At 40.3% G+C, this 16,642-nt stretch overlaps 1 protein-coding gene and 1 long non-coding RNA gene across 3 annotated transcripts in view; both read left to right on the forward strand.

Annotated features, from left to right (window-relative positions):
* Positions 1-280: 280 nt before the first annotated feature.
* LOC147837965 (transcriptional regulator Myc-A) lies at positions 281-2,839 on the forward strand. The gene is made up of 3 exons (XM_087309313.1): positions 281-501; positions 818-1,446; positions 1,830-2,839. Exons 2-3 carry the CDS (start codon positions 825-827, stop codon positions 2,423-2,425), a joined length of 1,218 nt encoding a protein of 405 aa, XP_087165439.1. The 5' UTR covers positions 281-501; positions 818-824; the 3' UTR covers positions 2,426-2,839.
* A 1,300-nt stretch (positions 2,840-4,139) lies between these two features.
* Positions 4,140-16,642, forward strand: part of LOC147837966 (uncharacterized) — a 99,974-nt gene continuing 87,471 nt past the window's right edge. For both annotated transcript variants that reach the window (XR_015524788.1, XR_015524787.1), the window contains exon 1: positions 4,140-4,239. This is a non-coding gene — a long non-coding RNA (uncharacterized LOC147837966). The remainder of the gene's footprint in view (positions 4,240-16,642) is intronic.

The following is a 16,642-nucleotide window of genomic DNA, read 5'->3' on the forward strand; positions in this document are numbered from 1 at the left end:
GATCGAGCGGTGACGTCAAGCCCCCAGTCTGCCTACTGTTTTCCTTCCGCGAGTATAGTCCCGTATTTTTCACATTCATATCTTATAGCAACACGCCTGTGAAGTAAATATATGATTTCAAACAGTAGCTGTATTTTTTGAGCTCAACGCTTGAATGTAATTCGCAAACTACCGTGTATTGGTTTGGCGGGAAACATTACTAGCACAGCCATACGTCAGGGGGCGTTGCTTCAGAATCAGCTCGCGGGAGCTTATTCATCCTGCCCCTGACACTCAGACTATCAGTCTGTCCAGCATCTGAGAGCTGCACGAGCGCGCAGGGTTGTTTATATTTTCCATCACTTTCCTTTCCACTTGACCGTGACTCTGACGCCACTTATGCTGCAAGTGACCGGAGCAAAAACTGTTGGATTTTACTTCTCGCTCCTTCTTTTTTGCTCTCTTTTCATTGCATTGCGTCTCGAAAGAAACAATTCTGGAACGGCATTCGTTAAATACAAGGTAAGGATCTGACAATTGGACGTTTCACGCGTGTTTTTGACTTGAAGTGTTGTTTGACAGTAAGTTTGGTTCGGATGTGCGCTCGAATAAAGCACCACAAGCAGAGATGCTCGAGGATGTTTTGGTAGAAGTAACCGCCGCTTTGGGCTTCACTCGCTGTTTTTACACACGCTGTCAGTTGCTTGTGTTATTTACACGCTTGTATATCTTTATATGTGCAGTTTTTTTGGTGAAGCTTTTGTGTTGTGTGTTTAGTTAGACGTTGCCTCTGCACCGTAGTGATTCATATTTGTTTTTTTTAATCTCCTTCCTCAAGTGTCAAAATGCCGGTGAGTGCGAGTTTGGCGTGTAAAAACTACGATTACGACTACGACTCCATCCAGCCCTACTTCTACTTCGACAACGACGATGAGGATTTTTATCACCATCAGCAAGGACAGACTCAACCTTCAGCCCCCAGCGAGGACATTTGGAAGAAATTCGAACTGCTGCCCACACCGCCCCTCTCGCCCAGCCGGAGACAGTCGCTCTCCACCGCGGAACAGCTGGAGATGGTCAGCGAGTTCCTGGGAGACGACGTGGTCAGCCAGAGCTTCATCTGCGATGATGCGGACTACTCCCAGTCCTTCATCAAGTCCATCATCATCCAGGACTGCATGTGGAGCGGCTTTTCCGCCGCTGCCAAGTTGGAGAAAGTGGTTTCAGAGAGACTGGCGTCTTTGCACGCGGAAAGGAAGGAACTGATGTCTGACAGCAACTCAAATCGACTAAACGCGAGCTATTTGCAGGATCTGAGCACCTCTGCATCAGAATGCATCGATCCCTCTGTGGTCTTCCCATATCCTCTGACAGAGTGTGGGAAAGCCGGCAAGGTTGCATCACCACAGCCCATGCTGGTCCTGGACACTCCACCTAACAGCTCCAGCAGCAGTGGCAGCGATTCAGGTATGTTATGTCATTTAGATCTCCCCACATCCTGATGTAATGCATGCTCGCGTTTGTAAGTGACCTCTACTTGTCACCGCTGAGGTGGAGCGTGCCGGTCACGGGACTTTATCCTTGTACCCTTGATGCAAGTGGTAGTTGCGTAAGATCCCTTCACCTCCCCCTGTTCGGCCCGAGTCAGTTCTGTAGGAAAGGCTGCAATGTTCAAATATCAGCTGATGAGGAAAGTGGGCGGGGACTGGAATGCAGAGATTTCACCCCCCACTTACCCCACCCATTGTGGAAAGCCACTTGCCAAATTCCGTTGTATTCACTCTGCTGTGTAATGTTGGGACGTTTTTTGCAAGGTAATATTCATTAAACATTTTTTCATTCAATTGCAGAAGATGAAGAAGAGGATGAGGAGGAGGAAGAAGAAGAGGAGGAGGAAGAAGAGGAGGAAGAGGAGGAAGAAATTGATGTGGTGACTGTGGAAAAGCGACAGAAAAGGCACGAGACGGATGCTTCAGAGTCGAGGTACCCCAGTCCCCTGGTTTTGAAGCGCTGTCACGTCTCCACCCACCAGCACAACTACGCCGCCCATCCGTCAACGCGGCATGACCAGCCTGCTGTCAAGAGGCTACGACTTGAGGCTAGCAACAATCACAGCATCAACAGCAGCAACAGGCATGTGAAGCAGCGCAAGTGTGCGAGTCCTCGCACATCGGATTCTGAGGACAATGACAAACGCAGGACTCACAATGTGCTGGAGCGCCAGCGCAGGAATGAACTCAAACTCAGCTTTTTCGCGCTACGGGATGAGATCCCTGAGGTCGCGAATAACGAGAAAGCTGCTAAAGTGGTTATCCTAAAGAAGGCGACAGAGTGCATCCACAGCATGCAGTTGGACGAGCAGAGGCTGCTGTCCATCAAAGAACAGCTGAGGCGAAAGAGCGAACAGTTAAAACACAGGCTTCAGCAGCTGCGGAGTTCACATTAATGAATCTGTGTCACAAGCGAAAAGACTTTCCAAGAACTCCCACCCCCTGCTTTTTTATGCAAGACTGTTGCTGTGTATAGTTTGAACGTTGCATGTCAAATGCATTTTTTTTTTTCCTTTTGAATATTGTCAACTTTTTTTATGTTTGAAACTGCCAGTTTGGTTGGAAACTACAAGGTTGTTCAAATAATTTGTATTTAAGGCATTTATTTTTATTAATAAAATAAGAAAAATATAGGGCTGCGCAGCCCTAGATTAAAATGTTTTTGTAAGTTTTTGTATATAACGAATTAATATTTCCTAAGAAAAATATTTTTGAACCTGTATTAGCTATGTGTTCTCATAAACCATATTCGTTTTCACTATATGGTTTTTCAATGTTTTCACTCAATCATAAAGGAATTTCTTTCTGAACTTGACTCTCTTGGTCTCATTATACACACAGATTAGACACTATTGAAATGTTTGTAGAGTGTTTATTCAGAAAAAATAGCTAAGTAATGTATAATACTGCATTTTGTTTACAACGAAAAGATGCCTGTCCAAAATGTTATGTGGGATTGCTGCATGAAATACACAGACAATACTTAAAAGCATGATTAAAGAATATAAATACTTGCATCCCTGCATCAAGATGAACTTGACCCCCTTCACATTTGGCATTCAGAAGTCAAAAATGAAAGCTATTGAAATGTATGTTGTGGACCGTTTTGCCTGCAGGAGAAGTCCCTTTCAGGTGATTTACCGAAGCTGAGTCATTAAGATCTCTCAATCATGTCTAGAAGGAAGGCTCACAGAGCATCTGCTATGGATGTGGCAAAGCTCTGTTAATGCAGTCTGAGCTGCAAACCACTCAGAAACCAGTGCAGCAGCTATGGAGACATAATTAAACAGTGTGAGAATTATAGCCTTGATTTCTTTAAACACATTTTAAAACTATATGTTGTAGTTCAGCTTAAGCAAGCTTTTCAGATCTTTTATTTATTTAATATATAAATTAATAAGCAGTACAAGCGTTAAATGTTTGTTACATGTACGCAAGCTATTTCAGTTCCTGAATGACAAATTTAGCCTACTGCAAAAAGTAATATATTACAATCTGTTGTCACTTAAAAAATAAATAAAAACTAAATAAAATAAATAAAATATTTTATTTAACTAAAATAAATAAAACTTAACTAAATATTTTAATGACTTTTTAAGGCCTAATGTGAATATAAATGTGCTATGTTGTTTTATGGTAATTTTTTCTCTTTTTTTAAAGAGATAAGGTTGACGTAAAATTGTAATATATTACTTTTTTTCCCAACACTGGCAAAATGTAAACACAAGAAAAAAACACTGATACTGTGCTTACTACTAAAGCTAACCACAACCATTATTTTAATGAAGTGGTCAGACGCCACCATCTGTATTGTCCCATAATTCACACCATGTGTGGACACATGGTGATTGACATGATTATAGTGTTTTCATATCCATAAAAATATAAACATCATGCATCAATATGAGAAGCTAATCAATGAGCATGCTTGTCGCAGCAAGGCTCACGCTTTGTCCCTTCTTTAAACGCTCAGTGTTTGTCTCCTGCATGACGATACTTCCACACTGACTACACAAAGCTGTGATTTTTCCCCGACTCCGCTGTATTGGGTCTGCGTGACGTCATCGACTGTATGACTGTACGCAGCGCGTGCCGCGGAGCGCGTGCTCTGAGCACATGGAAGAGGGCTCGAGACGAAGTATCCAAAGAATAACTCCACACCTGAAAGGGAATATCTGCAGAAACCGAATCAATTCTGGAACAAAAGAGGGTAGGTGCTGTATTCTTTTCCAATACTGTGCGTTATAATTTTGTTTTAGAGCCTCACGTGTTTATGCTGCACAAACTGATGCTTTGACAATAGACATATGTGCTTGTTATTATATGTATTCAGACGTTAGCCGTTTCATAATGTTTATTCACATTATTTCCAGTTTTCATAATGTTTTATGTATCTATTATTACTGCCTATCTAAGATTTGATTGTGTCATTGTAACACTTATAGACTATTATCTTTCATATTCTTTGTTTTATGCTGTTATGTGTAACAAACCAATATAAGAGAACATATGAACACCCCAGATCACACATATACTTAATAATGTTTAATACATGACAAAAAATACAAAATCAAACGGTTCTTAAGTAAGCATTTGCAATGTGTTTGCTTTGATTGAGCTCCTTTTGTCTATCAGATAAGTATAGCAGCCACATTGCACCACAACATCTTCACTGTTTTAAATAAAATTATATATATATATATATATATATATATATATATATATATATATATATATATATATATATATATATATATATAAATGATTGCTCCTGCATTAAAATATTGTTTTTGTGTCTCAGTAAGCTGCAACATATAACGGCTATTAAGTATATTAGGTGTTCTAATAAATGTTTAAAAGTATTCTGCATTAATACGTTCATATTCCGTATTAATAAAGCATGATTCCTCACCAACAAGGTTATAATCGACCATACAGCATGCATTTATTGTTTCCATGCACGGAATATCCATTGCGTTCTCTTGTTTTGATTTGATTTTAAACATGTGTGCTTTAAATGTTCATATGGACTTAAAAATACAATCATTTTTTATTTTCTGTATATTGTCAGCTGACATATGTATGCAGAAACCTTGCAAAAGTGTACAGGTGTGGTGCACAGATTTTGATGTACAGCTATACGTTTTAGTCTGTAACATTAAACGCCTAGTATAAAAACAGCAAGCAAGAGAAACACAATTAATTACTTTATGCTCTTAAAATTACATCACAGCAAATGTTAGCAGTGACTTGTAAGCAGAAAAGAAACTGGTTTCTCTGGCTCATCCTTCTCTAGGGTCACATGATTCCCTTTGGCAATGGCAGAATACGTCTGACTGAGGGAGGTAGACCACACACTAATACACAGTCGAGGTCTGTCCTGGCCTTGGGGTTAGTCTGAAACACAGACACAAATTGCAGTCTTAAAACCCTGTTTAACAGCATATATTAGGTGTATATAAATGTAAATACAGGTGGCCTGAAATGATAAAGCTTGTGTTTATTATTTGCAAGCCACAAATTGAATCAATGAGTGATTTTAGATCAGCAAGCAGTAGATGATACACTTTGTTCTTTTAACAGACCTGCACTTGGCGCATTTAGGATATGTTGGCCGTTATTTATACCTTCTTGTCTTATTGAACTCGCTTAAGTTTATGTAGCAGATTAAACATGACAAACATCAGTGATTGCACTTTTGCTGTTGCTCAAACTTTGAACAAACTCTTAAGTGGATGTATTAAACTTTGGCACTTTGTGCTTTAGGAATGAATGATGAAGTCTCAGCTTTTTAAGGAAACTTTTATTTTCAAGTGCCTTGTGAGTGTCACTTGATGGACCAATAGAATAGTTAAAAATAAATATATTTATTAAATTTGATTGATTCATTCATTCATTTTCTTGTCGGCTCAGTCCCCCTATCAATCCGGAGTCGCCCCAGTGGAATGAACCGCCTATTAAATTTATTTATTTAATAAAATTAAAATTGACTCACCTTCAAGATGTTCCAAACCTTTATGTGTTTCTTTCTTTTGATAAACACAAAAGAAGTTATTATAAAGAAAGCTGAAAAACTTTAATATTCGACTTCCATAGTTAAAAAAAAAAGTATTATGGAATGCCCAGCAAACAACTTTGTGTTTATTAATTTGGCGTCTAATAGACAGCTAAACCTAGACAGCTTGGCTGAAACGAAGCTAAACTTTTAGCTTTGTTTTACCCAAGATGACTATGTTTATTAGACATCTATTAGACATCTTTTAAAAACAAAATAGGCTTGCTGGGTGGATACATGTTTTCAGCTTTTTTCAAAATATCTTCTTTATGTTCATCTGAAAAAAGTCAAACACGTTTGGAACAAGTAATGATGACAGATTCTTCAGTTTTGGTTGAACTATCAAGTAAAACTAACAGGGTTAACAGAAAACCTGGAAAAGTCATAGAATTTTGATGGCATTTTCCAGACCTGGAAAGTTTTGGAAAAACAGAAAAACCCACAAGGTTTTGGAAAAGTCATGGAAATTACATTTACATTTAATCATTTAGCAGACATTTTGTTCAAAGTGACTTAAGCTGAGTCACACCCTGCAAAATTCTGCGAAAAGAGACGGGGTTAAACAATATTTTTATTCATTAATAAAAGTGAGCGATTGCTCCATATTTAAAATTAATTGTTTTAAATGATATTTTTTGGTCTCAAGCAATCACCTGATGTGATTTTGCAGGTAAGAACTTTCAAAGTGCAGTGAAATGCGAAAGACGTGCTTGCGTTTCTGTTCTGCTGCATTTGCATGCCTATAAATGGAAGTCTATGGAGCGAAAAGTGCAGTGTGATCACGGTTTTATAATAGAAGTCGTTTTTACCAACTATTACTAGTTTAACAAACTATTAAGATTATCTAAAATTGGTTTGACAAATATATGTATATTGGAATGGAGCTTAGTTGATTTGACTTCTTTTCTTTTCTTGGCCAAAAACATGCTCTCACATGTGTAAGCATCATTTATTTTACATAAATATAAAAATAAATTGAGACTACTGCATGTTTTGTGATATGCTGTAATAAATTGAAACATTTCTCATGATTTACCACGTACAAATGATATCAGAATTATTAGCCCCCATGAATTGTTAGACCCCTTGTTTATTTTTCCCCCCCAATTTCTGTTTAACGGAGAGAAGATTTCTTCAGCACATTTCTAAATATAATAGTTTTAATAACTTATTTCTAATAACTGATTTATTTTGTCTTTGCCATGATGACAGTAAATGATATTTTACCAGATATTTTTTATGACACTTCTATACAGCTTAAAGTGATATTTAAAGGCTTAACTAGGTTAATTAGGTTAACCAGGCAGGTTAGGGTAATACGCTAAAATAAATAAAAAAACAAAAATAAATCAAAGGGGGGCTAATAATTCTGACCTCAACTGTATGTAGACATAACATGAAACATTAGGTCATCAAAATTGACTTGAAAGTCCTGAAAAAGTGAAGGAATTTTTGCAGTAAAAATGTGTACGAACCCATAACTAAGGTAAAAGCTGTTGTGTAATTTTCGTGTTTATTTTGGTTGTTTGAAAATAGCTTGTCAAATGCACACCATAGAAAAGTTTGATGTGAACTTCTTCTCTGGTTTATCTCTTCTAAGATCAAGCTAAAGCATGACCATCTGGTTACTTTTCTGTTGCAGGACAATAATCAGATTTTGCAGGACAATGTGGCACATGTGGATGTCTTTTCCACAAATAAAACAATATTTTTACTTGGTCTAAGATTTTTTTTTTAAATTTTTATTTGGACTAGAAATGACAAAAAAAAACAAAGTAAGAAAAGCAAGAAAACAAAGCATGTTTGCATGCATGTTTGCATGTTCTCCCTTAGTTGGCATGGGTTTTCATCCGGTTGCTTCGGTTTCCCCAAACAGTCCAAAGATATGCTGTATAGGTGAATTGGGTAAGCTACATTGTCTGTAGTGTATGTGTGTGAATGAGTATGTATGGGTGTTTCGCAGTAATGGGTTGCAGCTGGAAGGGCATCCACAGCGTAAATCACATGCTGGAAAAGTTGGCAGTTAATTTCACTGTGGTGACCCCAGATTAAAAAAAAGGACTAAGCTGAAAAGAAAATAAATGAATGAATATTGTGAGTGCACACATTGTGATATCAATGCTGTAACAATATATTGTGCAGCAATTTTAACCCAATTAAAAAGGTGTTTTTATTGTGTTATTTTTATTTCAGGGCAAAAAAACAATAGGCTACAGATACAATTTAAATGTGGGACACTGCTCACATATTGTCAAAGCTCCCAGTACTCAAAACCTGGGACAAACTCCCAATGTTGGGATTGTTCAGACTGTTAGATAGTTGGTCACCCTAGGTTTATAGTAGATATTGAAGTTGTCAGTTGAAATGTAAGCAAATGATACAATGATTTTCATATTTGATGCTATAAAGCTGTTTTAAACAGTTTGTTGTAAAAATCACATACAAGTAGATATGACGTTAATTAAAGTGATGGTTCCATACCTTTAACACAAAAGAGCATATGTTTGAAACCCATTACCATTGACTTCCATAGAAGGAAAAACAAATACTATGAAAGTCAACAGCTATGTTTCCATCCCAAGTCGTGAAATAAATATATGGGCAAAACTGGAATATCACATATAAGACATGTGAATAAAGTAGTGTTTCCACCCAAGAAGTCAAAGAGAACAAAATCGTCACTTTCTGATTACCTCGCACCAAATATCAAAAGTAAAAGCGGAATTTGCTACAGTAGGAGAAGCTGCATGTATTTTTTTCTTTACTTAATAAATGACTTGCACCTCAGAAGACAGTATGCCGACATGGAATGAATGTGTGGTGGCATTTAAAGGTGTCAGACGTGGAGGTAATTTATTATATAATAACAGTAAGGTAAGGCGTTTTAGAATGGCCAAAACTACATTTCAGATGTTTTACAATGTGTCAGCTTGCTGGTTTGTCCATTCACACGCATTTTTACCATCACATGATCTCTTATAACAAAATCACAAGAATTTTTAATGCGTATACTGGAATTTGTTTGGTGGAAGTGTTTCCATCATAGTTTATGTGCATCTTTTCTTATTGAATAAAAAGTTTATCCTTCTTCAGTTATGCACATACATTATGTTACGTATGTGCAAATTTATGTGCATCTTGGGGTTTCCATAATCCGTATTTTTATGGGCATATCCAAAATGAGCATAAAAATAGGTGGATGGAAACATAGCTAACGTTTAGAGGTTTTTATCATTTTTCTAAATAACTAATTTTCTGTTCAAAAGAAAAACACAGCTCAAACAAGGTTTGTGACAAGTTAATGATGGCCGAATTTTCAGTTTTGGGTGAACTATCCCTTTATCCAGAGTGTAGAATTGCAAAGCTGGTGCAAAGTGTTTTTATATGGCTGTTTTCTGACCACAGTTTTTTTGTGTTTATTTAATGTTGAGAGGAAAGCATCTAGAAAGTGTTTACATATAATACAAATTCGCAATGACCAAATTTATCACAATCTACCTATACTTCAAAATTGTGCCTCCCAATGCTCATTTGTCATTTGCGAATCCCCATGAAACATCACGTCAAGCAAAACTGGAGAAAAAAATTTAATCGAAACAGGGTTTTGGAAACAAAACTCCTGCACTTTGGCAGCTCAGTTTAACTTTGTGTAGTGCCCTTTTAACAAACCTTCATCTGATATTTATTAGATCTTCAGTTTCAGGGAACAAAGTCTATTAAACATTGTTCTGTGTATAACTTTTGGTATTTGACTTCTGAGAGCAGACTCCAAGAACTCTGTTGAACTGCACTTTAGACAAATTGGATCCATCAGTTGTGTTATAGGCTGTGAGAGAGGGTGGAACAGGTTCCTTTGGCAACACAGAGACCGGACTGTTTTAGTTCTTTGGATGCTTTTCCATGTGTTATGTAATCCCTCCCTTAGTTTGTAATGGAGGTCCCCATTCCGCGGCAAGATCTGAGCACAGTGCAGGACTGCCTGTCTTTGTCTTCATCGTCTCTTTTTTTTTAAACTCTTTCCCCCAACGTTGGCCTCTGTTACCAACAACATCACTTCCTGCTGACATCACTCTGTTTATAACCACAGGCTCTCTCTACTGCTTGTTGTCATTTGCTCACATAATGCTGCAACATATTATATCAATGTGTACCTTCAAAGGTTTGGGATCAGTGGTGAAAAATCCAGCCATGCTTTCCACCAGCACGGGGCATATTTTGCATGATGGGACTGACATGAGATGCTAGTGGTTTGTAGGTTCCTGGTATGGAAGGTGTGATTGCTATATTAGCTTGGTTTTGAGGTTATGTTGAGAATGCTGGTTCACTAACTAGACCATCTCTATACCAGCTCCAATCATAAACTAGCCTTGGACCAAGATGGAATTTGTGCTGGTTTCTGATGACTTTTTTTAACAAGGATCTATGGGATCACCGAAGTTGAAATGACCAACACAAGATCATTGTGGATATGTATCCAGGTCTACATTTCTGGAAACCACGAATTATGTACCCAGAGGTACATCTGGCTGAATTTCATCTGTAAAATGTATCCTATGGGGCATTATGACGCCCCTGACAGCTTCTGTTTCTTGAATGCTGATGGACTTCAAATATGGAGTGGAAGGGGTGGAAATGGAAGTGGACGTGAGGATTCTTCAAGACAAAGATGACTGAAGTGAAAAACTTGTTTATAGTGAGTTAATTATTGTACCAATCAGATTCATCTGATTGGTGCAATATATGAAGCTGATGCGGGACCAGCCATGATCCTCTCAAAATTAGTCTATAAATAAACCACACAAATGAATGGGTGTAGAGCAGTTACATCCAATATGTCGCTGTGCATATGTTTGGTTGTTGCTATAAAGGAGAATTATTTGTATTAGTTATTAAATTACACATTACATTGTCTACCCCTCACTGTTATTAACGTCTACCCAACCCTAAACTTAACATTCAGCATGCGCATTACAGCATCTACTATATAATGGACAAATTGTGAACATGCATGGTTTAAACACATGCCACTCCTACACAACATAACCCAGCGACCTTCCGCATGGGAGTCGGTTGCTCAACCAAGGAGGCTAAAGTCCATGACTCCTAGCGTTTGTCGCTAGACCACCTTTAGAGCTCAGAGGAGTGAGGTTTACCTGCAAAGCACTTACTAGCTGGCCTCCGTTACACTCAACCCCTAAACCTCACTCCCATCCGGGTCACAGCACCAATGTAACCCCAACAGTCCTACACAACCCAACCTGCTCCGAGCTGGGATCAAACTGGCAACTTCACAAATGGGAGTCGATTGCTATACCAAGGAGGCTGAAGACCATGGCCACTAGCGACTGTCGCTAGAGCACCTTTAGAGGTCAGAGGAGTAAGGTTTACCTGCACAGTACTTACTAGCTGGCCTCCATTACACTCACTCCTTAAACCTCACTCCCTTCCAGATCACTGCATCAATGTAAACTCGCCGGTCCTACACCACCCAACCCGCTACGAATAAGGATTGACCCAGCGACCTTCCGCATGGGAGTCGGTTGCTCAACCAAGGAGGCTAAAGTCCATGACTCCTAGCGTTTGATGCTAGACCACCTTTAGATGTCAGAGGAGTGAGGTTTACCTGCAAAGCACTTACTAGCTGGCCTCCATTACACTCAACCCCTAAACCTCACTCCCATCCGGGTCACAGCACCAATGTAACTCCAACAGTCCTACACAACTCAATCCGCTCGGAGCTGGGATCAAACCGGCGACTTTACAAATGGGTGTTGATTGCTCTACCAAGGAGGCTGAAGACCATGGCCACTAGCGTCTGTCGCTAGAGCACCTTTAGAGGTCAGAGGAGTAAGGTTTACCTGCACAGTACTTACTAGCTGGCCTCCATTACACTCACTCCTTAAACCTCACTCCCTTCCAGATAACAGCACCAATGTAAACCCGCCAGTCCTACACCACCCAACCCGCTCCGAATAAGGATTGAGCCAGCGACCTTCCGCATGGGAGTCGGTTGCTCAACCAAGGAGGCTAAAGACCATGACCCCTAGGGTTTGTCACTAGAGCACCTTTAGAGGTCAGAGGAGTGAGGTTTGCCTGCAAAGCACTTACTAGCTGGCCTCCGTTACACTCAACCTCTAAACCTCACTCCCATCCGAGTCAAAGCACCAATGTCACCCCACCAGTCCTACACAACTCAATCCGCTCGGAGCTGGGATCAAACCGGCGACTTTACAAATGGGTGTTGATTGCTCTACCAAGGAGGCTAAAGACCATGGCCACTAGCGTCTGTCGCTAGAGCACCTTTAGAGGTCAGAGGAGTAAGGTTTACCTGCACAGTACTTACTAGCTGGCCTCCATTACACTCACTCCTTAAACCTCACTCCCTTCCAGATAACAGCACCAATGTAAACCCGCCAGTCCTACACCACCCAACCCGCTCCGAATAAGGATTGAGCCAGCGACCTTCCGCATGGGAGTCGGTTGCTCAACCAAGGAGGCTAAAGACCATGATCCCTAGGGTTTGTCACTAGAGCACCTTTAGAGGTCAGAGGAGTGAGGTTTGCCTGCAAAGCACTTACTAGCTGGCCTCCGTTACACTCAACCTCTAAACCTCACTCCCATCCGAGTCAAAGCACCAATGTCACCCCACCAGTCCTACACAACTCAACCCGCTCTGAGCTGGGATCAAACCGGCGACTTTACAAATGGGAGTCGATTGCTCTACCAAGGAGGCTGAAGACCATGGCCACTAGCATCTGTCGCTAAAGCACCTTTAGAGGTCAGAGAAGTAAGGTTTACCTGCACAGTACTTACTAGCTGGCCTCCATTACACTCACTCCTTAAACCTCACTCCCTTCCAGATCACAGCGCCAATGTAAACCCGCCGGTCCTACTCCACCCAACCCGCTCCGAATAAGGATTGAGCCAGCGACCTTCCGCATGGAAGTCAGTTGCTCAACCAAGGAGGCTAAAGACCATGACCCCTAGGGTTTGTCACTAGAGCACCTTTAGAGGTCAGAGGAGTGAGGTTTGCCTGCAAAGCACTTACTAGCTGGCCTCCGTTACACTCAACCCCTAAACCTCACTCCCATCCGAGTCAAAGCACCAATGTCACCCCACCAGTCCTACACAACCCAACCTGCTCGGAGCTGGGATCAAAAGGGCGACTTTACAAATGGGAGTCGATTGCTCTACCAAGGAGGCTAAAGACCATGGCCCCTAGCGTCTGTCACTAGAGCACCTTTAGAGATCAATGGAGTGAGGTTTACCAGCACAGTACTTACTAGCTGGCCTCCGCTACACTCACCCCTTAAACCTCACTCCCATCCAGGTAACGGCACCAATGTAAACCCACCGGTCCTACACAACCCAACCCCCTTCAAACTGGGATTGAACCGATAACCGTCCCCATCAAAGTTAGTTGCTCTACCAAGGCGGCTAAAGCCCATGGCCCCTAGCGTCTGTCGCTAGAGCACCTTTAGAGGTCAGAGGAGTGAGGTTTACCTGCACAGCACTTGCTAGCTGACCTCCATTACACATGTCACATTCCCAATGCGCAAATCAATGTCCATGACGTAGTGCACTGAAATACAGGCTGCAGTGAGGACTGTTGCAATTTTCAGCCTCTGCAGGAAATGTAATGTTCATTAAAATAATTGTTATATTGCTAATTTTATCATCAGCAAATCATTTTAATTGATTACGTTTCAAACATGCTCTCTCTCACTTCTTTTTCTCCAGTTTCTCTTTCCTATCTCTCACTCTTTCCATCAGACAGCAGTGACGTTGGTGCGGCGTCTGTGTTTTCCTGGCCCTGCTGACCCTGGGCTGTCAGCTTGCCAAGTAGCTTTCTGCTTTTTCTCGCCCGTGTTAGCTCTGCGAAAGCTGGCGTTCACTGAGTGCATTCTAGGCATAAAAAGCAGCGCTGGAAAACTAAGCCATCCAAATTTACACACTTAAAGAGACATGTTCGGACCACCAAAGATCAGGACTCCCGCTGTAATCCTGCTCATTTACAGTCTCTGGAGCGCAGGGCACCTCTGTGAATATTTAAGCAGACCTCCCCAAGACAAACACACAGAGGCGAACACGCGCGAATGCACACGCCTGTCGTCTCAAACAGCTGTTGAGGGAAAAAGTCTGTGATGTCAGAGCCTATGTTAGACGCTCTATTCCAAAAACAAGATTGTTTTCAGAATTATAGACTGAATTACGGTTATATACTCTCTACTATGTGCTCTGTGATGTGTCAGTACTCAGCAGTAGAGACTATTTATGTCTGTCTCGGGCTTAAATGAAAGGGTATTTGTATATGCAATAGGTACCTCAGTGTAAGGGATGACTGTTGAATGTAAGCTGCTAAAGACTTAGTATGGACTAGCGATTGTGACAGTATGTAAGCAGCTCAGACAGACTCAAACACTCACACACACACACACACACACACACACACACACACACACACACACACACACACACACACACACACACACACACAAACGCAACAATTCCAAGCAATATGGAAATTTCAGAGAAGTATTTGTGCGAGTTAAGTAAATTATTTGATTTACTTTCAGCTCATTGAGAAACAGAGTCAGGAAATAACCGGCACAGTGATTGGACGAATCATTTTATTTGCGATTGCGTTTGAATTTGTGTAAACAAAAGCCTCTTATTTAAATATATTTGCACTTTACCAGTTGCTCTTAATATGAACACAGCAACTAGATTTTGAAGAATAGGCAGCCGTCTGATGCCATAGTGTACCTGACCTGGGATGACCTGCATGTAAACACTGAGGGATTAGTTTTAGCTATACGTGACCTGAGCTTTACATGTATTGACTAAGACATGCTTTTACACTGCAAGCAAATTCAAAGCATTTTTTTGTTCTATTTTGTTTTTAATTTGTTCATATTAAACCAAAAAATATGCATTTGGGTGTAAAATGGTTTCTGAATATGAAAGTTGCATTTACTTAACTTTTGCAATCTAATAATACCGTTATTTCAGTTGTATTTCTATATATCTTGCATCCCTAATCAGAAAAGTGTCATTAATAAGAATACAGACTTGATGTGTAATTTACTTGTAACTTTACATTAACTGCTAAACAGTGTGCTGTTGTTGTTTTTTTTTTTTAAAGCAGATGAATACTAATATTGACAGTTCAACAAAATAGTCTTTTCTCAATACTCAAGCTACTTTTGAACTGTTGTCAGGAGCATTTGCTGAGGCTATAGTAATAATGTTCTTATTGTAAATAGTTTTTCTCAAATAAACCAATTGTTTCTCTTCATAAAACCTCAATATATAGTATAAACGACACTGGGTATTTTGTACTTAAGAAACAGTCACCTACTTCTTAGAATGCATAAAATAACAGTACTCAATAACAGTAATCTCATCCCTCTGTAGTTCTGTTCTAGTTGCCTACTATAAGTAGGATTGAGCTTGGTCAGCACCTGGATTGGAGACATCCTGAGAAAACTAAAGTGCTGCGGGAAGAGGTGATTGTGAGGCCAAAATGGGGTGTTTAACCTGCTTTCTGTGTTGATCCTGTAACACAGTAAGTGCTAAGGAAACTATTGGCAACAGCACCATTTTGGATGTTGAGATGCTAAATCTCAGTGGTTCTATATATATATATATACACGCACGCACACACACACACACACACACACACACACACACACACACACACACACACACACACACACACACACATTTATCATGGCCTTCTTACCATATCTTTATCCAATAATTGTTGTAAACACTGTGTGACACATCTGTTGTGTGCTCCGATCGCAGTTCTGCTGCTGTTGTGTCATCCAGGTTGGTTTTGCACACAGGGGGTGATTGCGGTGATTTCCCTCTCCAAATGTGTAAAGTACTTTAACTACTGAAAAAAGCAATGTATTTTTGTAATATACACTCATCGAGCACTTTATTAGGTACACCTTACTACAGTAGTATCAAGTTAGACCATTAGTTCTCACTGCAGAGCCACTTGGGAGCTTGAGCTCCAGCTCCTCCTTCCTTGCACTTTTTCTACAAGTGATGTCACTGGGGGTTGGGAGTGGCACCCGTTTTGGCCCTCTGCGGCTGTAACCCATCTGCCTCAAGGTTGGACGTGTTATTCATTCAGAGATGCTCTTCTGCATACATCAGTTGTAATGAATGGTCGAATTAGGGACCATTGCCTTTCTATCAGCTGAAACCAGTCTGGTCATTCTCCTCTGACCTCTGGCATCAACAAAATATTTGCGCCCACAGAACTGCTGCTGATTAGATATGAGATAGTTGTGCGTGAAAATCTCAGTAGATCAGCAGTTTCTTAAAGGGCCATGAAACCCCCTCGTTTCAGCAGGGTGTTTTCACACCTCTTCTTTGGAAAAAGTCAGAAAAGTGGGCATGTCCAGCTCTGTTTAGGGGGGAGTGTCGGAGGAACTAAAGTGGGAGGGTGTGGGAGTGTCGATTTGGGCACGCGCGAGTTTCAGAGTCAAAATAAACACACACACACACATACATACAGGAGAATGTGATGGTGTTTAACCTA

The sequence above is a fragment of the Danio rerio genome, chromosome 24, assembly GCF_052040795.2.
Source record: "Danio rerio strain M-AB ecotype USA chromosome 24, GRCz13ab, whole genome shotgun sequence".
NCBI classification, from domain to species: Eukaryota; Metazoa; Chordata; class Actinopteri; order Cypriniformes; family Danionidae; genus Danio; species Danio rerio.

Coding starts and splice junctions, on each gene's coding strand:
- LOC147837965 (XM_087309313.1), top strand. CDS start 825: ATGCCGGTGAGTGCGAGTTTGGCGTGTAAAAACTACGATTACGACTAC. Junction 1,447..1,829: donor CAGCAGTGGCAGCGATTCAG/GTATGTTATGTC, acceptor ATTCAATTGCAG/AAGATGAAGAAGAGGATGAG.